Genomic DNA, 26738 nt, shown 5'->3' with positions numbered 1-26738 from the left:
AACTCCTCAGCAGCCTGAAGTGGTAAATACTCTTAACTACCCTTCACTTCCCCGATCCTGCACTGTCTCTTCCTTGTCACTGTCGATCCTGCTTTCTTCCCTCCTGTTCCCTCGGTGCCACTGCGGAAGAGAGTCACAACCCACGCTGATTGCTCCATCTTCGAAAGCCCCTCCCTGCAGCTCGGCCAGCCTCACAGAGCCTATTCCAACATCTGTTTTGCCTTTTCACCCCACACTGCAGTCCTCGCACTCTTGGCTTCCACAAGGGATCTCCTTCATGTTTGAATGAAAAGGTTGCTGTCCAGAGTGAGCCTCCTCACCACCCCTGTTCTTCACTGCATAGTCTCTCTGGTCTCGTAGCCATCCCGTCATCATTGTCATCCTCATCATCGGAATGTCTGCTCTTTTCGTGCACTCTGCTAGGAACTTATCTTAGGCCCTTTTGTTTCCAAGCTGCAGAAACCAAGTAAAGATGGCTTAAGTCCTAAATGGTGAGTTTATTAAAGTGATTGGGAAATTTCTCATGGAACACTAGGGCAAGAACTCTGGTGGCTCCCATAGGGACTAAAATCAGATGTTGGAATCCTGCGAGGGACCCAGACAGCCCTCCCTGGGCCATACCATCTGTCTTCTTGCTTCTCACCGCAGATGACTTTCTTTACTTCTTTGAGCTTCTGATGAAAGAGGGTCACTCCAGAATGTCTACATTTTTATCATCATTTTAAGTGAACAGAGCCAATTATGCTAAAATCTTACATAATTCTAAATTTTTGATATGAAATCTGATTGGCCCACCAGGGGTCATATGTCTTCCTGTAATGCAACTGGGTCCACAGAGCTCAGGAACCCCCTACATATAACCTCAAGGTTGGGCCAGAAGTAGTTCTCAAAGAGAGGAGTTACTGGGACTTCCCTGGCGGTCCATTGGTTAAGACTCTGTGCTTCCACTGCAGGGGGCACAGGTTCAGGAACTAAGATCCCATGCATGCTGCACGGCACGGCCAATAAATAGAGAGAGAGAGAGAGAAATAAAGAGGAGTTACTATGTAAAGGACAGATATACCCCAAAAAACCCCAAACCCCTGTACTGCATAGGCTGTTGCAGAAAATTACAAAATGTTGGAACTAGAAGAGCGACTTGCCTAATGTCACTTAGTCAGTGCTCAATAAATATTTGTTGAATTGTTGAATGGAAGACAATTATTTCTGAAGAACTTAATTTCTGAAGATTTTTAACAAAGAATAGTCTGTGCAAATTTTTGAGGTCAGAAGTAGCTTTGACTTTGAGAGATTGGAAATGGATTTTATGATAAATTATTATTTTATGACTAATATCTTGGCAGTTGATCTTCTCTTAGTTGTCTGTTTTCACCCAAATGGGAAAACTCAGCAAGAGCAGCAGCCTTGACCCCTGGCCTTCCAGTGGAGTCTCCCACGAACAATGGACAGTTAGAAGCAGGCAAAACAGACACTTGCTGCTGATCTAAAAGACACCAATTCAGTGGAGAAGCTGTTGATCTCAAGTGTTAAACCTCAGCCATTGTTCACAATCTGGCACAGAATTAATCCCTTAAGAAAAGTATGAAAAAAATGCCATTCAGCACAACATAGTTTGTCATCGCATGCATAATGCAGACTTTCCAATTAGAATGCTATAATTTGGAAACTTTCTTCACAGACTGATGAGAGAGCAATTATTTTAAAAAAGGGAAAACTCAGTCCACTGGGTTTGCCTCAAGTCACTTCTGACTCAAGTCACAAAGACAAGAGTTTTGAAAACATATTCGCTATTGAATTTTGTATCAAAACACCAGCAAGGAGAGCAATTAGTTGCTGTAAACTGAACCCCAGTAATCAATGGTATGCAGCCAGCCAGAGCACTTATGGAAGATGTAAGCAAAATCACATCTGCTAATCAATTTAAAAAAGCCCAGCTCTTCACTGCTTTTCAGGGAAATTCCACAATGAGAATAAGGAAGATGGAGGAGACGGTATTTCATATCACCAGGCATTTCATGCAGTGCTCATTAGGTGGAGGGGTTTGTGGCCACAGCTAAACACAGATTTGAGCTGCATCAATAGATCTTGGCTTGCAGCTTCCTTTATTCAGCCCCTTTGAAAATGGCTTCTGATGTGTGGGTGGGCGGATGTCGGGTATGTTTAAGGAGCTACTCTCAATTAACGTCAGAGGGAGTGTGTCTGTCCTGGGCCAGCTCACCGGGCAGACCTTTTCTGGCAGATTACAAATCGGAAATATTGCTATGTTGTTGCAGGTGCAAAGATAGGGGAACAGACTTTGCTGGCAGGGAAAGAAGTGAAGGGAATTGGTGGGCTTTACAGTTGTGCCTTATTAGAACAAAATTTCTCTCCATGGGCAAAAAAGAGATTGAGCCAATTTTTCCTTTAGTGTCCTTAAGCTGTGCTTGCTTTTTTTTCAGTTGAATCAACAGAGGGGTTTTCATTCCCGGCTAAGCCTACATTCCAAGCAAATATGCACCCTAGCACATAAATTAGAACCCCTTTCATATAGAGAACAAACTAGTGGCTACCAGTGGGGGGGGGGAAGGGGAGGGTGAGGGGCAATATAGGGGTAGAGGATTTAAAAATGGCTGTTATGGGATTATATGAAATCATGTGTGTGAAATTTTTGAAAATTGTAGAGCACTATAGAATTTGAAGAATCTTTCATTCAATTTAAAGAAAAGAATCTCTTAAAAACTCCTATGTGTAGGTGAGTCTGAGCCCTTGCTTGACAACCTGAGATCCATCAGTGTCCCTTTTCCACTCAAGAGTCACCGTGACCCTGCATTTCCAGCCCCCAAGGACTCTTAATAGAGGAATAAAGAGGAGATGTCTCAACTGGTATGTGCACTTGGCTGCTGTTCAGAAAAAAGAATTTAGGCCAGGAGAAATTATTGAGGTAAAGATTGATAGAGTAGGCTAATAAAAATTAGTATCTTCAGCATGCAAACTGTGATAGGCAGTGGATTAATATCCTTTAAATATAAAGGGCATCTTGTAAGTCATTAACAAAAGGATAAATATAAGTAGAAAATGGGTAAAACGTTCAAGTTCAATGATAAGTAAACGACAAATTAAAATAATGAGAGATATTTCATCTATCAAATTGGCAGCATTTTTAAAGGTAATATACAATATTGGTGATGATGCACAGAACAGGCGTTTTTATACACTGCTGGTAATGTGAGTATAAATTGGTGCAGACTGTCGTTGCAGGTGAGGGGACAGGTGTGCAGCTGTTCTATAGTACATATCAAGGCCTCATAAGCCCTGCTCCAGGAGTTCCGCTTCTAGCGACTTTCAAAGGCAATAACCATAGATTTAGCTTAAGAATGCTCATAACAGAGGTTTCATAACAGTGCAATATTATCAACTACGTAAATGTCCAACAGTAAGAGACTAAGTAAATTATGGGACATCCACACAGTGAAATTCTATGAAACCAGTACATATGATGAGGAAGAATATTTGATGATGCAAAAAAAAGATATTCATAATAGGTCATTAAGCAAAGAAGCAATTTGCACCATGTGTATGTGTTTACAAAATTACTGGAATTACAAGTGATTTTCATTTTACCTTGAAAGAAATTGGAGGACTTTATAGAATAAGTTACTGTAACTTTTTCCATGAAACATTTTTCCATGAAAAGTATTTTTCCATGAAAAATATTTTTCCATGAAATATTTGAAGATCTGGTTAGATTTTATCCCAAAAGGGACTGATTATTTTCATTTGGATACACTGGTAGAAGCACTAACTCATGATTATCCAGAATGATATGGATTATGATAAACCTGGCTCTCCATAAATAATCCAAAATTCCATTGGGAAACAGCTTCAACGTCACCTCCCAAAAAGCCTGTTACCAGGGCTGTTCAATAAAGAGAATGGTTAATTATTTTGAAGTTTTTTTTCCTGGTTTTAATCTACTCTGGCAGAGTTATGAATGATTTCAGCCCAGAACATATATGGAACATATGCTATAAACAGAGCCCACGTTTGGAGTAGAATTTTTTAAAAACAGAGAGATCAACGATCTTTCTAAAAGGTTTATATTCATTCTGAGAGCCAAACATAGAAGCAAAAATTACATTTTTAAAAGTTACTAAGTATAAATTAATATAAGCTAACTGCATAAAAGTGCTGAGAGACTAGAGTAATATTTGAGGAAATGACTAATGAGGGAAATGATTCACTTTCTTATCACGCACACTGGTATAATCTAAAAGTAGAATTATTGGACACTAAAAACAATAGGGTGGATTCCTGTCTGATTGATTCAGAGTACTTTGAGAGATTAAATACTTAGGTGAGTTCAAGAGAATCAGTAGCATGTACAGTATTACACATCTGTTTATGCTTTCCAAAACCTTTTAACAGTTTTCTCTACTTAAAAGATAAATTCTAACCTATTAAGTAGTGTGTACTATCATTGATAGCAAACAAAATTACAATTGAAAATCAGGAACTAAGGGGAAAGCAGAACACAGTGGCATTTCTAATCCTTAGTAATAGCTTTAGAGGTGACACTAAACTGAACTTGTGCAAAGGACTGTCATTGATTGTAATTGCAGGATTAAGGAGAAATAATACAAACTACTTTTGTAGAGTGATGGGTTATAGGTTGTAAACTATGACCCAGATACATAACCTGGGAGTAAAGGAAACATTTGACAGCAGAGTACAGAAAGAGGCTTTGGTCAGGACACCAGGTTGGAACCCTCACTGAGTTTAGATAAACTACTTAACAGCTTTAAGCCTCACTTTCACCATATATAATTTGATGAGAATAATAATGCTTGCTAAGAGGACTTTTGGAAAGATTTAATAAGTTACGTAGAGCATTTAGCATAGGGCCTGGTACATGGTAAGCATTACAGAAACGTTGGCCATTATAATAATAATGATCATTGTTGTTATTGTTACAAATGATCTACTGATATTCGCTCAGCAAATATTCATTGAGTGTAGGCTCTGTGTGAGAGTCTGTGCCAAGTCCTGCGTGTGGAAAAACCAATAAGACATAGACACTGTCTTCAGGGAGCTCACTCTGTTCTAGCTGGTGGAGGAAACAAATGTGCATGCCCAACTGTAAAGCAATAAGATAGATATCTTGTATGGGAAGGACTTTTGAGGCTGAAATTATAGAAAACAATGATCTCTCACCACAGTGGCACTGTCAGAAGCAAAAGGCTGGACTGTGGTCTGCTCCCATATTATAATATTTAGATTCTTTTTTTATTCTATTTTTAAAATTCAGGAATGACACACATACAGTGCACAAACCTTTTGTGAATAGCTTGATGAATATTTACACATGTATATACCCATGTAACTTCCACTAGATCAAAATTAGCCCATTTCCAGCATCCTAGACGGTTCCCTCACCCTTTCCCAATCATTCCCTCCCCCAGAGGTAACTACCATTCTGATTCCTGTCACCATAGATAAATCTTGTCTCTTTTGAGCTTCAAGTAAATAAAATCACGTAGTCAATACTTTGGTTCTTATCTGAGCTGAAAAGGGGGATAAGAAGAACAGGACCAATATAATCAATTTCTAAGAAATAAGAAGTTTTACTGACGAATATATGTTTGCCTGTATCTCCCAGTCAGGCAGTCTTACGAGAGCTATGCAGAAAGTTTGGTCAGAATGAGAAGGAACCTGAAACATGTTTAAGGTCATTGGGGCATACTAGTAACTACCACTTAGAATACCAATTAGAAAGCACAGATTTCCCCATGAACAGTGGTCTCAAGGGTGTTACCTTTGTTCAGCCCAGCCCAAGAGATGAGAGCTGGAAGAATCAGGAAGGAGGATTTGGTGACATCTCCCTGATAAGCCAATCAGAAGATCTTTGCCACTTGGGGGACAGAGGCCGCCTGGGGTTGGGTGACTTGTGAAATAAATTTTTAAAGAAACAAGCCTCTCACTGCAGGCTGACTCCACCTTCTCCCAGCATGCTTTCGTTGGGGATTCACGTTCTTTCTTTAGTCCTGGAAGTGTGTGGGCAAAGAAGACAGGCTGGAAGGCTAGAGTAGACATAGATCCCCTCACGCACACAGCCTAAGGAAAGAGCCAGGTGGAGCATTCACAGCATTCTTATGTTTTCCTCCTGTTCAGGTTATTACTGTGGGACTGTGACGATCGGAGCTATAGCTACTACGTCGAGGTTTCCACCAACCAGCAGCAGTGGACCATGGTAGCTGACAGAACTAAAGTCACCTGCAAGTAAGTTACATCCTTCAGGAATTTATGCCACTTTAAAAAGACAATCTTTCCACTGGATTCAGAAGGTTCCAATGAAGATTCATGGGGTCACCAAATTATATTCTTCTTTGGAGGTTAAAACATTCTAATGATCCTTTACTTCAGTTTTGACTATTAAGTACTTGGATGAGAATTTACTTTATATGACCAAAGAAGCATTTCTTATTTTGTGGTTTTAACTTAATTTTTAAAAATGGCATGTATCTAGGCAGGGAAAACAAAGACACTTTTCACATGCAATCCTCTCTCAGGTCCTTGCCCCACATCCCATACTACCCCTTCGGGACTTTTTTCTTCCTTAGTGATTTTTGCTGATGCAATACACACTTTAGTAGTATTCTGAGACTCTCACCTATTCCCCACCCTCATATCATTCTCAGGGTTACCTTTAAATATTTATTTCATCTCCATGTTAGTTACACTGTTACCTAAACTAAGGAAAGTTTGTATCTTAGGTCTCCTGTGGGAAACAGAAACGTTTCATGCATATGGCATTGGGGCTCTGTTTGACCTTACCTGGTTATGGGTGAAGCCAGGCAGAAGGATTCTGAGTTCTGACCAGCTTAGAATCATGCTAAGAATGAATATAACCACCACTCAGATTGAAATTAGCACATCTGCAGCATCCTAGAAGCTTCCCTCATACCTTTTCCCAGTCATTGCCTGAAAAGAGCTCAGTGCCTTTTTGTGTAGAGCCAGATGCTGGTGGGAGGCAAGATAAAGCAAATAGCTGAGATTTCTTTTTTTTTATTTTAATTGAGATATGATTCCCATACCATAGAATTCACCCTTTTAAACTGTACAATTTAGTGGGTTTTAGTATGTTCAGAGTTGTGCCATCGTCATGACTAGCTACTGTTCCAGAACATTTTCACCACCCCAAAAAGAACCCTCCTGCCCATTAGCAGTCTCCCCACTTCCCTCCAGAGCCCACAGCCCCGGCACCCAGTAATCTGCTTTCTGTCACTGTGGATTTAAGTATTCTGGACGTTTTATATAAATGGAATCATATAGTATATGATCTTTCGCTCCAGCCTCCTTTCACTTAGTGTAATGTTTTCAGGGTTCATTCATGTTATAGCATGTATCAGTACTTCACTTCCTTCTTATGACTGAGTAGTATTCCATAATATAGGAATATATATAGCACATTTTGTTTATCCATTTATCAGCTGATGAACATTTGAATTGTTTCTACTTTTTGGCTATTATGAGTATTGCTGCTATGAACGTTCCTGTACAAGTTTTTGTGGGAACGTATGTTTTCAGTTCTCTTGTATATATACCTATGAGTGGAATTGTTGGGTCTTATAGTAACTCTATGTTTAAGTTTTTGAGGAACTGCCAAACTTGTCCACAACAGCTGTACCATTTTGCATTCCTACCAGCAGTGTAACAAGGTTTCAATTTATCCACATTCTTGCCAGTACTTGTTATTGTCTATCTTTTTGTTCATAGCCATCCTAGTGGGAGTGAAGTAGCATCTCATAGTGGTTTTGATTTGCATTTTCCTGATGGCTAATGATGTTGAACATCCTTTCAAGATTTCATAATAGCATTAATGATGGCTTGTTTGATGCAATGTCTGACATCCTCACCATTATTATTATAGTAATTTTATAGCATGTTTGTATTGGTTAGGGTAACATATGCTGCTGTAACAAATAGTGGCTTCAGTATGTCAGTGGCTTAACACAGTAGTGTACTTCTCAATCATAAGTATTCCTGGTTGTCAAGTGGCTCTTCACAGATGATTGAGGAACCCAGGTGTCTTCCTTCTTGTGGTTCTGCCATCATCTAGGGCCTCATCAGCATCATTTGCATCTAACTGATAGATGGGGAAAGAGCAGAGAGAAGGTAAACCTGGATCTGAACAGCCTTGGCCTGGGTATAGTAAACATCACTTCCACTTGCATTCCACTGGGGAGAACTAGTCAGTTGCCACACTAGATGCTAGTAGGACTAGGAAACGTAGTCAGCTCCCGGCTGGGCAGCCACTTCTCAGTGGATCGCAGATCTTGTAGCCATCTCTACCATACCAGAAGAAAACTAACAATTATTTAGTAACTAGTATTCCTTTACCTGCATGTATTTTATCTTATTCTGTCCTGAATACAAAACACCTTGTGTGGGATATTGTCCTCATTTTATAAAAGAGAAATGAAGGGCTCTTTCTCTGGTACCACATTCCCTCCTAGAACCCAAAGCATTGCTAAACCAAGGTGGATGATGAAACTGGGAAATGAAGTGATTCTCTTATTTCCAAGCTCCCAGAACCCTTTTTATACACTAGGAAGGCCTTCAAGGCCCATGAACAACCACCCATTTATCTTTCCAGAGTCATTGCTTATTGGGCATACAGCTCACAAACCAGACCCTCTCTGCCTCATCTTTTACACATCTCACTGATTACCATCACCCATCTCTTCTGTCATTTTATGAGTTATAAATTGGATTCCTCATCTCTTTTATGTCCTCCTGTTGAAGGTGTTATACAACTGGGTTTTCAACAAGAACTGGTTGACTAACTACTGACAAAGTACATATAATGATTTTATATTTATTTAAATGGATTTTTCTTGATTCAAAAACCCATTCACTCATTAGACCCTCTCCCAGTAGCCTTGCATTAAGTCATCAGCATCTTTTTTTTTCTCTTTTTAATTTTTTGTTTCCATTAGTTGGTGGGTTTCAATAATATAAGTGTTTTTAACCTTGTATGTTAGCACTTAGATACTATAGCAGTAAGTGTTTTACAAATTAATAAATAATATATTAGAAGAACAAGAGTAGTAGCAAGAAGGCGAGTGCCTATTAATCCTCTAGGAATCAATGGAGCCAAAGGTTATGATTTAATGTTTATAGACATAACCTGAATCTATTGTGCCTCCCATTTTTGAGTTAGTTCTTAGAAGTTGTATTGATTGGCCAACAAGTTCATTCGGGCTTTCCTGTAACATCTTATGGAAGATATGTAGATGATAAAAGAAGAAAGCCCTTCCTTTTGAACTAATGTCCTCCAGAGCAGTCCTCAAGAGAGGATCCTATTAGCTTCAAGTATTGTAGCCTGTTTTTTCTGTGTGTGTGTGTTTTTTTTTTTTTTGCGTTACGCGGGCCTCTCACTGTTGTGGCCTCTCCCGTTGCGGAGCACAGGCTCCGGACGCGCAGGCCCAGTGGACATGGCTCACGGGCCCAGCTGCTCCATGGCATGTGGGATCTTCCCGGACTGGGGCACAAACCCGTGTCCCCTGCATCGGCAGGCGGACTCTCAACCACTGCGCTACCAGGGAAGCCCTGTAGCCTGCTTTTTAGTGAAGTAAAGTATGCAAGTCATGTTATAAATGAAATTCTATAGGACCATTAGAAATCAATAGCCCTGCCTCTTGATAGCATTCTACCTAGTCAAGAAATCAGAGGACAGATTTTTGCTGTCCTCTGAAAAAGACCTAGGGAGTGAAATTCTCCAATGTCTTCCTATAAATTCCTGCTCCTGGGTTAGGATAGTTTCCTTTTTTGGCCTGCTACAGTTGAAGCTTTCAGGATAAAGGCTCATTTTCTGTCATACATAATCCTGTTTTTATATTGACTGATTAGGGGTTTTTCCCAGCTTATTGAGACGTAATTGATGTATAACGTATAAGGTTAGACTGTGCAACACAGTGATTTGGTATATGTATATATTGCAAAATGATCACCACAGCAAGTTTACCATCCATCACCTCACCTAGTTATAAGTTTATTTCTTATGGGGAGAACTTTTAAGATCTACTCTCTTAGTAACTTTGAAATATACAATGTACTGTTAACTATAGTCACCGTGCTGTACATTATATCCCCAGAACATATTTATCTTATAATAGGAAGTTTGTACCTTTTAACCACCTTCTCCCATTTCCCTCACCCCGCCCCCCCCCCCCAGTGCCTGGCAGCCATCAGTCTTTTCTGTTTCTATGAGTTTGTTTGTTTAGATTTCACATATAAGTGAGATCATACAATATTTGTCTTTCTGTGTCTGAGTTACTTCACTTAGCATAATGCCCTCAAGATTTATGTATGTTTTCACAAATGTATCAGCTGATTTTATAAAATTACTTTTTGTTCTCTTTTTTCACATAATCTATTCCTATACCTTTTAACCTTATTTTACTTTCTTTAGAAAATAAATTATTTATTTTTGGCTGTGTTGGGTCTTTGTTGCTGTGCGCAGGCTTTCTGTAGTTGCGGCAAGCGGGGGCTACTCTTCATTGCAGTGCACGGGCTTCTCATTGTGGTGGCTTCTCTTGTTGCGGAACACGGGCTCTAGGCATGCAGGCTTCAGTAACTGCGGCATGTGGGCTCAGTAGTTGTGGCTTGCAGGCTCTAGAGCGCAGGCTCGGTAGTTGTGGCGCACGGGCTTAGTTGCTCCACAGCATGTGGGATCTTCCTGGACCAGGGCTCGAACCCGTGCCCCCTACATTAGCAGGTGGATTCTTAAGCACTGCGCCACCAGGGAAGTTCCTCTTCTCTGTATCTTTGAGTCTGTTTTTTTTTCTTTCACTAGTTTGTTGTATTTTTTAGATTCCACATATAAGTGATACCTTACGGTATTTGTCTTTCTCTGTCTGACTTATTTCACTTAGCATAATATCCTCCAAGTCCATCCATGTTGTTGCAAATGGCAAGATTTCATCCTTTTTATGGCTGAGTAGTAGTACCCCATTGTGTGTGTGTGTGTGTGTGTGTGTGTGTGTGTGTGTGTATCACAGCTTCTTTATCCATTCTTCTGTTGATGGACACTTAGGTGGCTTCCATATCTTGGTAATTATAAATAATGCTGCTATGAACATTGGGGTGCATGTATCATTTCGAATTAGTGGCTTTGTTTTTTTTGGATGTATACCCAGGAGTGGAATTGCTGTGTCATATGGTAGTTCTATCTTTAGTTTTTTGAGAAAACTCCATACTGTTTTCCACTGTGGCTGCAGCAGTTTACACCCCATCATTGGTTAATTTTTGAACAGACTGCTTCCTAGGCCTACTCTACAGCTGTGATCTTTTTGTAGAATGTGGGTAAAGGGGTAATAAAACCCTTTTTCCTTTGCAGGAGATATTGTCCTTTGGCCCAGTTACCTTTCTAGATCTCTTCCCCTGAAAATCTGATCGAAGTGGAATGTCAGCTGGGTTATTAGGCAACACTGCTTATGATAAAAATCACCCCTGATTGGTCAGTTGCATCTGGCTGGGAGGACTTTTAATATCTCCTTGGAAGTCATAGCTTTGGGTTTCCTGAGTGTGATGACTTGTGACTAGACATGTCCCTCATGAAAGTTCTGGGATCTGTGTTTATGGAACTGTTACAAGAGATACTATTTTCAATTTGAAATATAAGGCTTCTAGACCAGAGAGGCCCACACCTGCCCAGAGTAAGTCTGTACACTCGCCTGAGCTGTGCCACTTGCATGCCAGCAGGAATAACTGCTGTACATTTGTATGGACTGCTACAAGGACTCCCCTGAGGAGGAATGCCTGCTGCTACCCTGGTGGCACAGTCTTTTCTCTTCTCTCTCCTGGGTGAATTTGAAGCCAAATATGACTTGATTGGGTCTTAGTTAAGAAGATCCCTTATGAGCATTGCACAGAGTAAATCTATAGGTAATTTCTTCAGAAAGGGTATGTGGAAGGCAAATTTTCAGAATACTTACATACCTGAATCATAGTTTAACTGGATATAGAGTTCAGTTCCTTCAGAATTTTGAAAGCTTGGATTTATTGCCATCTATCATCTAATGTTGCTGATGAGAAATCTGATATAATCAGATTCTTATTCTTTGTAGTAATTTATTTTTCCCTATAGAAGCCTTTAGGATCTTCTCTTCATTCTTGGAGGTCTTAAATTTCACACTGGTATGGCTGGATGTGGGTCGTTTTCCTTCCATCCTGCTCAGTTTGCTATTATATGGAAATCTGCCCAATTTCCCTCAGATTTATGAATAATGTTTCATCCACCTACCATTTTCTAGAAATTCAACAAAATCTTGATTTGCTAATAGCCTTCTTTTGAGTTTGCAACACTATTATGAAGGTATCTCCTTTGTACTTCTTTGATGTCACCTCACTGGTTTCCAGGAAGGGAGCAAGGTAAATGTGCCTATAATGTTGGCCATCTTGAACTTGCAGTCCCAGAAGCTCTACTGCATGGGCTGTTGATACTCCCCAGTGACCCCACGTCCTTCTCCTTTCCTTCCTTGTGCCTGGCTGCGTTTCTCCTGTGTTATGCAGCTGTCTTGTTTCCTGCCAGCATGTGCTCCTTACATATTGACCTCCTACATGTTCATTTTTTAACTGTTTCTTCACTTTGTCTTGGTTCCATTGACTAATAATTCTGTCTGCCAAAGTGTTAGTGATGTAGGCCATCATCTGTCCAAGACTGTGCCCCCTTGGCAAACATTTTGGCAAATATAAAAAATTAGATATAAAAAATAGGGTAATGCTGAAGATTTTCTTTTTCCACTTGAGATTTCTGTGGTTCTAATCTGGAACTACCTAGTGTCTCTAGATTTTAGGCTGATTTTCTCACAGACTGTCCATCTGCCTGCCAGATATACTAACCAGATTTCCTTTTGAGTAAATTTTCTTCCCTAGCCTAAGTGGTCATTAAAATGATGTTGTGAAGAGTTTTTAGGGAATTCACTGGCAGTCCAGTGGTTAGGACTCCGAGCTCTCACTGCCAAGGGCCCGGGTTCGATCCCTGGTTAGGGAACTAAAATCCCATAAACCATGTGGCATGGCCAAGAAAAGCCAAAAAAACAAAAGAAAGAGAGTTTTTAATAACTTAAGAAAATACTTATACAAGATTTTTTAAACAGGATACAAAATTATAGAATTAATAATCACAAGTAGGAAAAAAAACAATGGAAGAAGAAAGCCAGAAGGAAATATGCCAAAATGTTAATAATGGTTGACTTTGTATATTGGGATTAGGGAAATTATTTCTAGTTTCCTACATTTTTGACCAATTTACATGTACTTCTTTTAAAATCAAAAGGAAAACTTTATTTGAAAAAGATTTTTTTTTTCTAGCTGCTGCCATAAATGTAGAGATTTGTCCTTGACATTATTTGAGTAGCATATGCTGGCAGAGTGGCATGGTTTATTTACTGTCAGCAATAAATTAAAGAAATTAAATAAGTGCTGTACATAGCAATATCCTAGTAGCTTTTCAGAACCTTGAAGTCACTTACCCTAAGCACAAGTGCTTCCCTGAAAAGGACACCTGAGCCACATTTTCCTTATGCTTCTCCCCGTGGGCCTCTCAGAGCCCAGTTCTCCAAGAGTACTTCTTCCTTTCGTCTTTCCCCAGGACTTCAGAAGACCATTTCCACTTGGGTTTCCCCACTCAGAGGGGCCTGGCCTACTTGAGACCGTGGAACACTACCTTGGATCAGGCAATTTCTATAGCATCCTAACTTTAGAAAGTTTCTCCCCTGGGCCTTCCCTGAGAAGCACTTTGACAGTCTCTATGTCACCTGGAGAAGCTCGTCTGCTCCCTGTACTTCAGCCTGACAGTATTCCTATCTGAGAAGCAGTGTGTCCCCTTTGCTGAATGTTCTGTCGTTTAGTCCTGGGGAGGGGCAACATTCTGTTCTGGGGTCTGTTTCTATTTATTCACTAGGAATCTTAGAATGAGAAGTCATGTTTCTTTCTCTAAGTGCTGCAGTGGTTGAGGACAAGGGGATAAATTAAAGGTGGAGAGTCACAGCGTCAGTAGACTCTGCCAAAGTGTAGCAAGATTGAAAAACGGGACATTTAAACCTAGACTGTTTATTTACCTTGCTGCATCTTCTTTGCCATTGTTAGTGACAAAGTTGAAAAAGCTTCCTTTCCACCAGCTTTGTTTCTTAGGTTGGCACTTAACAAAACGAAAATCTTGGGTCGGTTCCAGGAGTTCACTGCTAATCATGTGACCTGGGGTTGTGTGTAGAGGGCTTGGGGTCACTAATGTGATGCAACAGAAAGAAAGTGGGATTTAATGGAGAAAATAACTTCACATTGAGACCACTGATGAGAAGAAGTCCCTGTTTAGTGTCAGGTTTTAGTTTCCAGGATGGGATTGCAGATCTTGGCTGTTGCATAGGTCCTGTATTGAAATATTACCATTTTTTGTGAGTCTGCCGTGGTAATGGGTGGGCTGCCCTCCTCAGATCCCCTTCCCTGAGCAGCTGGAGGGGTGTCCTTGCTGCTCCTTCTTGAAGCGTGAGCCAGTTAATGGGCTCTGGTTATGTAATTGTCACTTTTAAAATGTTCAATGGAGATTTTATTTTTCTCTTTTCATACTTAATTCCATTTCTCTACACAGCATTTGACAGCAATGAAAAAAGCTAGTCATGTTCTTTCCTGTGTTTTTTTTTTTTAAAGGGCAAACATTGGTGTTAATTTTGTCAAGAGTTTTAGAGCTTGAATGATAGAGAAACATGTATCTGTAAGAGGAATGGCAAAAAAAATGAAAAAAAAAAAAACCACCAGAATTCAGATAAAACACAGAGGATAAAGTCTGGTACTAGGCAGACCCCTGTGTTAATGACGAAGTATCAGAGCCTGCCTTGTGGAAGGCATCTATCTGTTAGACCAGACTTGGAAACACTTGTTAATCATACTTTTGTTTATGGGGTTATGAAGTAGCCGGAGTAGATGAATATTTTGGAATAAAAAACATCAAAAGGGAGTCAGTCACTTATCCTTGCATGTCTAGAGAAGGGATTTACCTTTTGTATTGCAGAAACTTTTTAAGGAAAAGTTTACCCCTGTGTTGGAAGCCACATGGAAAGTAGATTTTGATGCTAAGTGTGTGAACTGAGTTGTAAGTTTAGAGCTATTGGCAGTTCTGTGGACCACCAGGGGAGAGGCTTCTCCCCACCCAGAACATTTGACAGGTGACGGCTCTGGAAGGAAATGAAGTCCTCTTGGATAGCCAGTGATCAGGAGAGAAAAGCTGAGAGCTCTTTTCCCTCTTCCTTGCTTAAACAAGGAGCCATGTTATTCTGTGAGGATAATAATTTTTCCATGTCTATTATTTAAAAAAAAAAATGAGGCATGCCTCAATAAAACTTTCTCAGTGAGCTGTGTGAGTACGCTTAAAATGTACGTAGTCAGAAAGATTTTTCTTTTTTTATGGAAATAGCTTTCATATTAATATTATAGTCCAGATGACAAAGATAAGTCAAGACCACCTAGTCCAGCTAGCATCATCTGTCTCCTCTCTGCTCTGCTAACTGACCCCCTCGACCTTCTCTCTGTACCCTTCCTCAAGTTTACCTCACTTACTGTAGCCAGAGTGGCATTTTACAAGCACAACTCTTGTACTATATCTGCTTAGAACCCTTAACTGGCTTCCCATTGTTTTCTGGGTAAAGACCATGATTCTTCACGTGGCCTAGAGGGCCTACACAACCTGCCCCCCTCCTGACTCTCCAGACTTATTCTACATCACCCTCCCTGTGCTCCCCATGTTCGCATCAGCCTAGCTTCCTCTCACATCCCACCACATGTCATACTCTGTCCTCCCACAGAGCCTTTGCACATGTCATGGCCTCTCTCTGGAGCCCACACCCCTGCCCTTTGTCTGGTTAACCCTTATTATCCTTTTGTTCTCAGCTCAAGTCCACTTTCTCAGGAAGTCTGCCCTGACCACCTGTGGTGATCCTTGTTTGTTATTCCCTCTCAGAGAACCGAGCTTCTTTCCTTTGCAGCTGATACTACAGTTTGCACTGACACTTTGCTTAGCAAGGTTATTAAATTACTGTTGTTCTTCCCCTATAGAATGTAAGCACCATCAGAGCAGGGATTTGGTCTGTTTCACTCACTCTTAGCCATGGTCGCCTAGCAAGGACCTAGCACTTGTATTGTTTGAATGAATGAATGGATGAGTGCTACCACTCTGTCTCCAATCATGCATGCATGTTGGCTTCTTTTGTCCTCCTGTCTGGAGCTCTTGTCATCAACAGGACTCAATCAGGACCTCTGTCCATCCCAGCTCAGATGCTGTCACATAGAACAAGGAAGAGTTTGTGGGCGAAAATAAAAGTTGTTTGTTGCCCTGATAATGTAGTCCTTGTAGACTAGAAATGTGTCTTCCCAGCATCCTGTTATTAATCCATGATTGATCTGTCATCCTTGATTCATTTATAGCCTTATTCCGCAGCTTCAGTTATTGCCAGAGTTTAGTTTTCTCTGGTCTCCACCATCTATCCTTGCCCCTCAAGTTAATGACTTAGATCCCCCAGTAACAGTTTATCACTTGAGATTGGTTACTGGCTGAAAGTCCATTACTTTTATTTTTAAACACTCACAGAGAGAGTTAAGTTTTTCTTTATGGAGGAGCTGAGTGCTTTAAAAACTGTTTGCCAGCTGTGTCCCTTTTACTTTGGAAATTGATTTGATTTAAAATCCCAAATTTGAAAGGTTAATATGTCTCAGTTGTTTCTCTGGATTTTCAGAGTAAAAGGTTAAAAAATTTAAAAAAAAAACAAAAAAAACTGGCCTTAATCTCTGAGGTGGAACTCTAAACCACTTGGTAAGGTACTCCGTGTGCCTCTCCCAGCAGGGTTAGAGTTTGTTCCACAGAACAGGTCTCACTCTGGGATCCTGGAGCTCTGGATCCCTAGCCTGGTTTTAGGATGGCTTTCAGAGAGTCCAGAGAGGTGCTTGGGAGGCACCCCCCCCCCTTACCGTGACCAACCCTTGATTAACCCCTTCCCTGAGATAGGCATTGCCAATAATACAATGCAGTCTGCCCTCCTCCCCTGGGCCTCTAGTCAGAGTCACATAACCCTGAGTAGGCAAGCAAACTGGGCACCTAAAGACACCAGAATAACAGTTGTCATAGAAATCCATTTATTAAAATGAATGGTCAGCATGTGATCTGCAAAAAAGGAAAGCAGAGCCTATTTGTTGGTCAGTGAACAAACGCAGCAGGAAGGAAAGTCAGTGTAGTTTTGACCATATCTTCTTAGAATGACCTGCCTCAGTTTGTCCTGGGGTGGAATGAGAAGTGCTGTCTTGGTAATCGTGCCACGATTAACGCTGACTCAGCCGAATCCCAGAGTGCTAAGAGGCTGGTGTTTTCTTCCTAGGTTAAAAAAAAGAAAGGGGGTGGGGAAAGTGTTCCTGTGAACTCAGGTGACCAGCATGCACATAGAATTCATTTTTAGAGCTAAAAGGGCACTCTTCCTTTGCTATCTGATTTATTTTCTTGGCTTCAGGGGTCTTTTCCATTCATATTTTCTATTAAATGTTGGCCCCTTCTAGAATGGCTTCTCAAACTCAGTTTGTCTAAACCTAGGCTCATCATCATTTTCCCCATAAAGCAGCCCCTCTCTTGATGTCCCTGCTCATGTTGGTGGTGGTACAACTTCTGCAGGGCATCTCTTGCCCCTTTGATTCTTTCTTCTTTGCCTTCCACAGCCAGTCAAGTACCATGTCTTTTGGTTTACACCATGTCTTCCTTTATTCTATTCCCTATGTTGCCTCCATCTTAATTCAGACCTTCATACCTCTCTCCCAGAATATTATAGTGGCCTCGAGTGGACTTCCCTCAATCTATACTCTGCATCCTTTGCTGTTCCGGTGTCTGGAACACTGTTGCTGGGTTCGTCTGGCTGTGATTCCTTATTCCCCTGTACAGGCACCTCCAGTGCCTGAGAAAAGCCTCAGATCCTTTCCTGCGTCATCTTCTATTTCTGTATGACCAGCTTTCCCCAAACTTCTTGTTTTCAAATATTCTGTCCTGCTGTTAGACCTCATGCCCAGATTTCAAATATATAATTACCATATCTCTCTGACTCTTGCCAAACTTTCTAACCTTTATCTCTTTAATTCTGTCTTTACAGGTATCCTCCTTAAACTTTCAGTCTGGTCTAATTACTATTGCCAAATAAGTCAGTGTCTTAGATCAGCTAATTATCTTTATTTCCGCTGGCTGATCTTCATGTCTCTACCCATCCTCTGTTCCCTTCAAGACCCGGCTAGAAATGCTCTGTGAGTTCTTCCTTGATCTTTCTCCTCCCGAATGTAAGTAACTGCTCCATTAGCTGAATGCCCACTGTAACTTGTTTACATCTAAGTTGATAACATTCACTTTTTCTTAGATCTATTTCAGAGAAGGGAGGAAATAAGGGGCTAGGCTGGGAGGAAGTTTGCTTTCTAAAAATCTAGCCATTTTTCAAGGTGCAATGGTATCCCCCCCACCCCCCGCGGAAGTACAGGCCAGATTTTCTCAGAGTAGCCTCTACAGTAGTTCATAGGTCTGTCATCAAGTCCGTAGCCTGAACAACTTTGATTGAGTCATATTTGTTGAGCAACCCTAGTAGGTAGAGGCTACCTTGTAAAGGAAAATACTGAGGAACCAGGAAGACATTTCTCCTCTGAAGGAACTTACAGACTCTATACAACTTCTGAATGTTTGGGAGCCATCGCAACACCCCCCCACCCCCACACAGAATGTAAAATATAAAACAGGATCCTATAATCATAAAATATTGTGACTCAAAGTACCTTGGAAATCATAGTCCAAGCCTCTCAGTTTACACATGAGCCTCTCAGTTTACACATAGTCCAAGCCTCTCAGTTGACACAAGCCTCTCAGTTTACACTTGCCTTTCCCAAGTCTTCATCTAATGAAAGGGTCCAGATCTCCTGATTCTGAGTCCCCTTTTCCCAGAATTTTGCGTGGCCTATAAGACCATAGGAAAAAACAGACATATAAGGGCTGTAAGAATATAGACATAGTCAGAAAGTGGCATGGGGTTAGGGAAATTTTTCTGGAAAAAAGCACGTGAGCCTACCCACCTACTACTGGCCTACACGGTAGCTGGGAAAACTGGTAATTTCCTGACCAAAGGGACCTATGAACTTCAGATTTAAAAATCAGATAGACATACAAGTCAGAAATAGACTCATCTTCAAGAAGGTATGATGAGGACTATAGATTACAAAGAAATCCACTTACATTTTCATATAGTTTCCTACCTTGCTATCACCACTACTTTCTCCACACAGTATTAATTTGACCAGCTTATTAATGTTTAATCTAATGTTTGTAATGAGCACTTGTATCATAATTCATACTTTAAAACTTGATTTTAAAAGTATAGTCTCTAAACCAGATTACCTAGGTCTTCATTATCCGGGTTTAGAGTTATTAGCCTCTGTTTTTCTTCCCTTTTTCTTCCTATTGCCTACTTTAAAAAAAATCATTACATTGTTCATTAAGCCATTTATTAGACTATTTCCTTCTACCAAAAGAGACTTGCATGTGTGTTTTTCATGTTTTAAGTCAAGATCCATGAAGCATATTTTCCCCACAATTGACATTTTCTTTTCATGATCCCTTGACATGGAATGTAAGTGAATTTCACCATGGTGGTTGTAAATTATGTACTGAGTTGTCAGTAACACACATTTCTTACAAAGTTTTAAAGTGTAGTTTTAGAGTGGTGATCATCTGGAATTGCACGCATTTACCAGATGTTTTGGAAGGAGTTAGTGAGTGCTTTCTGCTCATACACTTTTCACCTCTGTATCCAAATTTATGCAACAGTTCAGAGCCCACGTAAAAAAACCTAAACTGAGCAAAAGAATGTTTGTGCTCTTAGTGACGTGGCTGCACAGTCTTGACCAGGAAGGAGTGGTGAGTTGTCACCTTGTTCGTCCTTCTACCTCCAGGCAGAGTTGCAATTAAACTTGTCCCAGAACGTTCATGGTTTTCCTCTGGTGAAAAACTCTGGATAATATCCCTTGCTTCCTCATCTCCAGTTCATGTTTGGGGGGGATGCTCAGGCAAAGGAGGGCAGACATGTTGGTACTGCTGGTGTCAGATGCAAGTAACTTGTTTATATTGTTCTTGTTCCCTTCCTCATTCTCTAGGGAGTTACTAAATTCTCTGTAGGATTTGGCAATGGATACATAGGCTTAATAGAAGTTCAGACTGCTGGAGCTTTGAAATGTATAGTCTTTTCTCTAGGGTGTGCTGGGGGTGGGGGAAGGAGGGGCTCGTGGAAGCTTGGCTATTTGTTTCACATTTCTGAAACTCTTCAATTCATTTTTCCTAATTAAAATAAAAATCCAAACCTATACTAATCTAATGTTGAGATCCCAGGTTTAAACTCACAAGAGGATATGATTCCAAAGTTCATGTTCTCACAGTACCCGTGAGCCCCTGTATCACAGCCTCTGCCTGTTCATAGGTGCTTCAGGTAGATTAATTGAAGACCTCAAGTGCTCAGATATGTGGCTGTATTGCGCTGCGAGGACAGAGAGCCACAGTAACGTCTAGTAATCAAGTTTTTAGTAAGACATGGCATGTGCTGCGACCTACAATTACAAATTCATTCAATTTGGGATTTCTAGTCTGGTTTTCAAATTTATGCTTTCACATGGCATTAATATCATATTCTTACATTAATATTAATTACCTTTATAAAGTCCTGAGGAGATGAGAAGGGAGGGCAGGGCACAGTCTGCTAAGCCAGTCATATCTGTGGATGGAACAACTGGTTTTCTCGGGCATATTTCCTTAAGTTGCTTCCTTAAGTAAGATTATCATTCAACTCATATTGAATCATTGCCCTGCTAAAACCCCCAATTCGTGGGACAGAGGCCCATGTTAACTCAAAAACGTGTTATTGCGCCATCCATAACTTAGCAGATATATTTCTGCCGCTGCTCTAGGTCAGGCACTGTGCTGGGTGCTTCCCTCCTCTCATGGGCTTGTCAGCTAAGCTTTCCCAGTCAGCTCGGGACCAGTAGTAACTGAGGGGCCTTGATCCAAATGTAAATAGAGGCATTTGTGGATTCTGACATACTTAGCTAGACCAAATCTTCTCTGAGTGAATCAGTAGGGGTGACATTTATGGGAGCAAGCAGCATGCTAAATCTGGAAACACATACTACCTAGGTGGGAGTGAGCTTGGCCTTGGTGGATAAGTAAAGATCACTTGTTCTCCCTTCGTCCTGCTAGAGGGAAGTTCAAGTGTGCCTTTGAGCAGAGAAGATCTTCCTGGAGATGGCAGAATTGCAGCCTGCACACTCAGCCCATCCACTTCTTTGTTACCTTTGTACTGGAAACAATAACCTCAGTCATAGGGAGGCTGAGCAAATTGAGCATGTTTTGTTGCATGCCTGTGCCGGTGCTCTGGCTGCCCTCTCTGATGATAAGAGTGATGTTCAGTTCGTAATGAGCACTTGCAGTTTCTGTAAACTGTGTAATACCATATAATAAGTAGTAATTTTCCACTTATCCTTGATAACAGGAGTTTTCTGCTTGGCTTTTAGTGATAGCCAAAATGTGAGTGGTTTTTTTCCCCCTCACCATATGATGAATTTCCAGAGGCATCTTTTTTCACAAGCTAGATTGACAAGTTATTTTCCAAGTGTGTCCAAAATGTGTAATAGCTAATCTTGCCTTTAAAAAGTCAAAGTCAAATAAAAGGGTTCTGAAGTAGCCATTTATAATAAAATGACTATATACATTCTTAAGCTTGTTTTAGCTGTCTCCTGGCTGTGCTCTTCCTCAAGGGATTAGTAGCTTGAAGCTTAGCCCAGTAGCTTGGATGATAAAACTGCCATGTCTCAAGGTATTGTTTTAAATTTCCTGTAAGAGATTATATCTTAAGTATAAGGTGAACTCGCCCTAGATAACTTTGGTGCCCTTCCTGGAGAGAGGAAGGAAGGCCGTTATGCTGTGTCCTCTTCTCCCCCGAGTCACACACTGTCCAGATTGGTTGGAGTTCTTGCTCTGATTTCTTTCTTTTAATCATTGGGAAATACTTTCAGAAAAGAAATGGACAAGCTTTACATTGTAAACCTTCTTACCTCCATTTAAAATCATCCCTTGACTTTCCCTTGATGCTCAGAACACCGTAAAATTCAGTGTTTTTGTGTAATAAATTAAGACTGCTTTTTCATCAGACTGTCTTCTCCCTTTCTGAGATACAGCTGGCATTATCTATTCATTCATTTTTTCTGTAGGCCTCTTGGTAACCACTTAGCCCTATCAGATGGCTTGAGCAAGACCAGCAGCTGTTGGTTTTGTGATATCAGGGAAGTCTTATGAATCATGTTGATGGGAGCCTTCGTACTTCCATGATCACTGGGCACAACGTTTTATCTGTCACAGAGCTGGCCTTCCTGCAGATTTCTTGCCTGGGACTTCGGTGTGTCTGACTTGCTAAAACTAGGATATCAGTGAACAGTGGCAAATAAGATGCAGAATTTGCTTGAGCTGACCTCACTTAAAAAATGATTGTGCCTTTTTGGCACAAAAAGTTGGATTTGTTCATCAGAATGACTGATCCTCTCTGTGTGCAGAGCTCTGTGTGGGGTTATAAAGAAAAGAGAAGATAGACAACTTTCCTGTAGTCTAGTTCAGAAACAACATACGTATCAAAAAAGACACTCCTATCAGCTGACTCTTTCCAAGTGTCACCTAAAAAGCAAACTGAGGTTGAATAATTCTTTGTTTCCCATGTCTGCTTAAAAATTCATTCAAATCACAGAAGAATTAGTGTGCAGTTTATGAAGAAAGTTTTTTAGAACTGAAAAACAAGCAAGTCACACTTTTACAGAGTTAGGATGGTGATCGGCGAGTTGTGGGAGACGTGTGCTTGGGCAGGGACCTGGCTTCTTACAGACGCCAGCATTTCCAGCGGTGCTCAGAAAAAGTGCTTCTCCCCCATTTGGTACATCTATACTCTCATAGCCCTTTGCTTCTCAGATCTGAATCCAGATACACCATCTCAATGGCTCTGGAGTCTGGGGAGCTATTGTTTTGTGTTTTTCCTCCCTCAGGGCCTTCCACTGAAAGGCTACCCTGCATGTGGAACTGAATCAACTCTGCACATAAATGCTCTGACTCAGGTGGAAGCAAACTCTTAATGAAACACCAATAGAACAAACCATTCTCTACTGAAATCTCTGGAGTTGTGGTATCACTGGTGCCCACATTTTCCAGTTGTTTCCTGGGATTTGATATCTAGCCCAGCAGGTTGTCTTTGGGGTTTACTTAGATCGGTGTAACTAAATTAGAATTTATAGTCTTGTGATCCTCCTACTTAGGAATTTTACATGGAGACCCACCCCGGTGCAGATTGAACATTGTGTGTTGGCAGTCAGTCATGATCAGAATGAGGGTCTTTTTTTTTTTTTTTTTTTTTTGCGGTACGCGGGCCTCTCACTGTTGTGGCCTCTCCCGTTGCGGAGCACAGGCTCCGGACGCGCAGCCTCAGCGGCCATGGCTCACGGCCCCAGCCGCGGGGCATGTGGGATCTTCCCAGACCGGGGCACGAACCCATGTTCCCTACATCGGCAGGCGGACTCTCAACCACTGCGCCACCAGGGAAGCCCCCAGAATGAGGGTCTTTACTTCAAAGCAGGAGTGGTTTGCCCTAATTTGATACCCAATTTGATTTGAATGTTATTGTTTAGCTTCTGTTAGGATGTTGGGTATTTGGCTTTCAGGTTTGGTCATAGCTTCCCAAGTTGTTTGAAATGATGTCACAGACCAGTGTTCTTCTTTAGTAATGTATACATCACATGATTTGTTAATTTTAGTACAGTGAAAAGTAAAGTAACGGGGTGGGGGGGGAAGCTATGGAAAACTCAGGATTGTATTTTCAAAGAGAGAACCTAAAATTTGTACCACTGTTGCCAATTCCTGGTCTCTGTGCTGTTTGGAAAGGGAGCTGAGGAGGAAAATCACATAATGGAGAGCGAATGGGGAAAAAGGTGTAGGGAAGCAATGTGAAAGCCGTTGTCATAGTTATTATTTCTTAAGTGAGGCACGCCTTTCCTTTAAGAATGTCTAACTTACGTCTTCTTGAGAAATGAGAATTCTGGCTTATAAAGAGATCCAGAGTCTCGGGCCCCATGTAGCACCCTTATGCCAAGTGCTGAGGCCTGCCTGCCCTTTTCCCTCAGGGCAGGGATCTTTCAGTGTCATTTTGCCCAAGGGCTCTGTGGGCAGCACTGCATATCAGTATCATTGGTTTCCTTGTGTGGTTTGTTTTATGCATTTGAAACCATTCTGAGAAGGGGTTCATAAGCTTCGCCAGACTGCCAGAGAGATCCGAGGCACACAAAAAAGGGAAGGTCTAAGTGTCAAATGGATACTCACATATGAAAACCTTTGGATAAAGCAGGCATTTTGAAAAATTAGGAAGCATGGGTTTACAAACATCTTTGTTATCGTGTTTTTTTCCTTACCTGATTTCTACTTGATCTCCCATGACCTTGCCCATCTGGGGCGCACCATAGGTCTGGGGCCATTTGCCGCTAAGATGAGCACGCCAAGCTCATCTTTGTCACTGACCTCTTCATCTTAAACCTTGAAGCGTAGTGACCTCAGTTGTTACACTTCAGCCAGTGTTCCTGGGAGCCAAACGAAGTTCTTTGCAGGGGAACCCGAGCCCTCCTCCCCAGGCTCAGATTTGCAGAAGCAGTTCTCTCTTTGGAGCTGCATTTGCATTTGCACAGAAATCCTGAAGGTTCGTTCTAAGAGATCAGGGGTGGGGAAATGCGGCCACCCCTGTGGCTTCATTTCAGCCCTCTCTCTGATCCTCCAGGCCCGCCTGCCTTCTTTCAAGACTCCTTCTGTACTGACAGGAGAATACAGTATCTACCTGCCGGAAGCTTGTGCAGACCTTTATCATTCAACCCATTTTATGAAGTGCAGTTGACCCTTGAACAACATGGGGGTTGATCCATAAATAACTTACAGTCAGCCCTCTTACCCATAGTTCCTACACATCCGTGTATTCAACGAACCCCGGACCGTGTCATGCTATGGTATTTATTATTGAAAAATACCCACGTATAAGTGGACCCTTGCAGTTCACAGCCACATTGTTCAACGGTCAACTGTTCCTACTATGAGGTTGGTGCTATGCCAGACAAAAGTCCACCTGACCACAAAGTTCAAGAGCCCGTAGGAGTGGGCTGACGCTTGCAGTGTGGCTGCCCCAGGTGACTGCCCCACCCCCAAGGAAAGTTGACCCTGGTGGAGGAAATAACACAGGCATGGAAGTGAAAGCCTATGTTGGAATTGTTTGTTGTAAATGTAAAATGGTTTCAAGCTCAGCCTTTATATTCGTGATCATGTTCTTGAAATATTTACCAGGATCTTGCCATCAGAAAGAAAAGTGTGTAGTATGGCAACATTAACTGCACGTGAGTGAAGTAAAACAAGCAAAATTTAAATCCCTGGACTAGAAACCAGGAAGCCTGGCTCTCAGCCTCGGTTCTGTCACTGACTGGCTGAGCATCCTTCAGTAAGCCCTTCACTCTCCCTGTGCCTCTGTCTCTACAGCTGTAAAACACCACTCCTAAAACGAGGCTCCGTGCTGGACTCCCAGGGCTGTTTTTATTAAAATAGTACAGTTTATTGTTATATTATCAATGAAAACGTGAAACAGTTATGTAAAACATAAAATCCATCATACTTTTCTCAAGTTCCTTCTAATATTTATGTACCGTTGTTCTAAAGTTCTACTGGATAGTGTATTGTTTGGACAGATATAGAGATACCAACATACATGTGTGCTAAACATACAAAACATATGTGTGTGAGCTTTTAACTCTTACATATGAGATAGAATCAACCCCTGTAGCTGCTTCTCTGCATCTCCTTAGGTCTGGACTCCAGGATTTACTGTCATATACCTGGGCCTAGACGGCCATAACAACCTCCATATCTAGAAAAAAGCTTACAGTCTCACATAGTCTTATTGGAAAGTGGAAAAATGATAATAACAACAAACTAAATGTATTAAATACTTTTGAGCTTCCTGGAGATGGAGACTGTAACATGTATAGTTAAATTATATTTGAAAGAAATATAGTCAATGTGGAACAACAAATAAAGGTGCTGAAGCACAGGTCGGATGAGTTGGTGTTGAAAGAAGGGTCAGGAAGTTCACCTTTTACTCCAAAAATCACTGAGAACATATCTGCCTGGAAGCCTTTTCCTAATGAACTGTTAACATCCATTAAATGTTGGGTGTGCATTAAAAATGTCCTAATAATTGTATTTTTAGCATGGATACAGTGGTATCAGTTAAAATAATCAGCCCTTGCCTGTAATCTAAAAGTCTTATCCTTACTCTTACGTTTTTAGAAGGCAGATGTTTTAAAACTGATTTGAAAATCAGATTTGCCCTTCAGTGATTTCATTTGGAAGAAACATAGAAGTAAACATTATAAAGAAGGCTTTTCAGTACATTATGCATGCAAATGTGGCAACCAAATTCAGGTTCACAGCAGAAGGTGGATGACTGCTCTGGTTGAGAAAGGTTGAGTTGTCTAAATGAATACAAAGGTCATCGACCCTCAGATTGTGCTTTTTCTGTCATTTAGTAGCAAGGCTGTTGCTTTGTGTTTAACTCTACCTGCCAAAGGTAAGATTTGAAAGGCTGGGG

The 26738-nt window shown here is 41.1% G+C and overlaps 1 protein-coding gene across 5 annotated transcripts in view; it reads left to right on the top strand.

Annotated features, from left to right (window-relative positions):
• Positions 1 to 26738, top strand: part of BTBD9 (BTB domain containing 9) — a 414901-nt gene that overhangs the window by 327777 nt on the left and 60386 nt on the right. For all 5 annotated transcript variants that reach the window (XR_009542943.1, XM_060162769.1, XM_060162768.1 and 2 more), the window contains one exon: positions 6148 to 6255. Coding sequence is in view for 4 of the 5 variants with exons in the window: in XM_060162769.1 (XP_060018752.1) it covers positions 6148 to 6255 (108 nt within the window). In the remaining variant the exon portion in view is untranslated. The remainder of the gene's footprint in view (positions 1 to 6147; positions 6256 to 26738) is intronic.

The sequence above is a fragment of the Lagenorhynchus albirostris genome, chromosome 10 (assembly GCF_949774975.1).
Source record: "Lagenorhynchus albirostris chromosome 10, mLagAlb1.1, whole genome shotgun sequence".
Classification (NCBI taxonomy): domain Eukaryota; kingdom Metazoa; phylum Chordata; class Mammalia; order Artiodactyla; family Delphinidae; genus Lagenorhynchus; species Lagenorhynchus albirostris.
The sequence above is the reverse complement of the archived record's forward strand: the minus strand, read 5'-3'. Positions and strand labels throughout refer to the sequence as shown.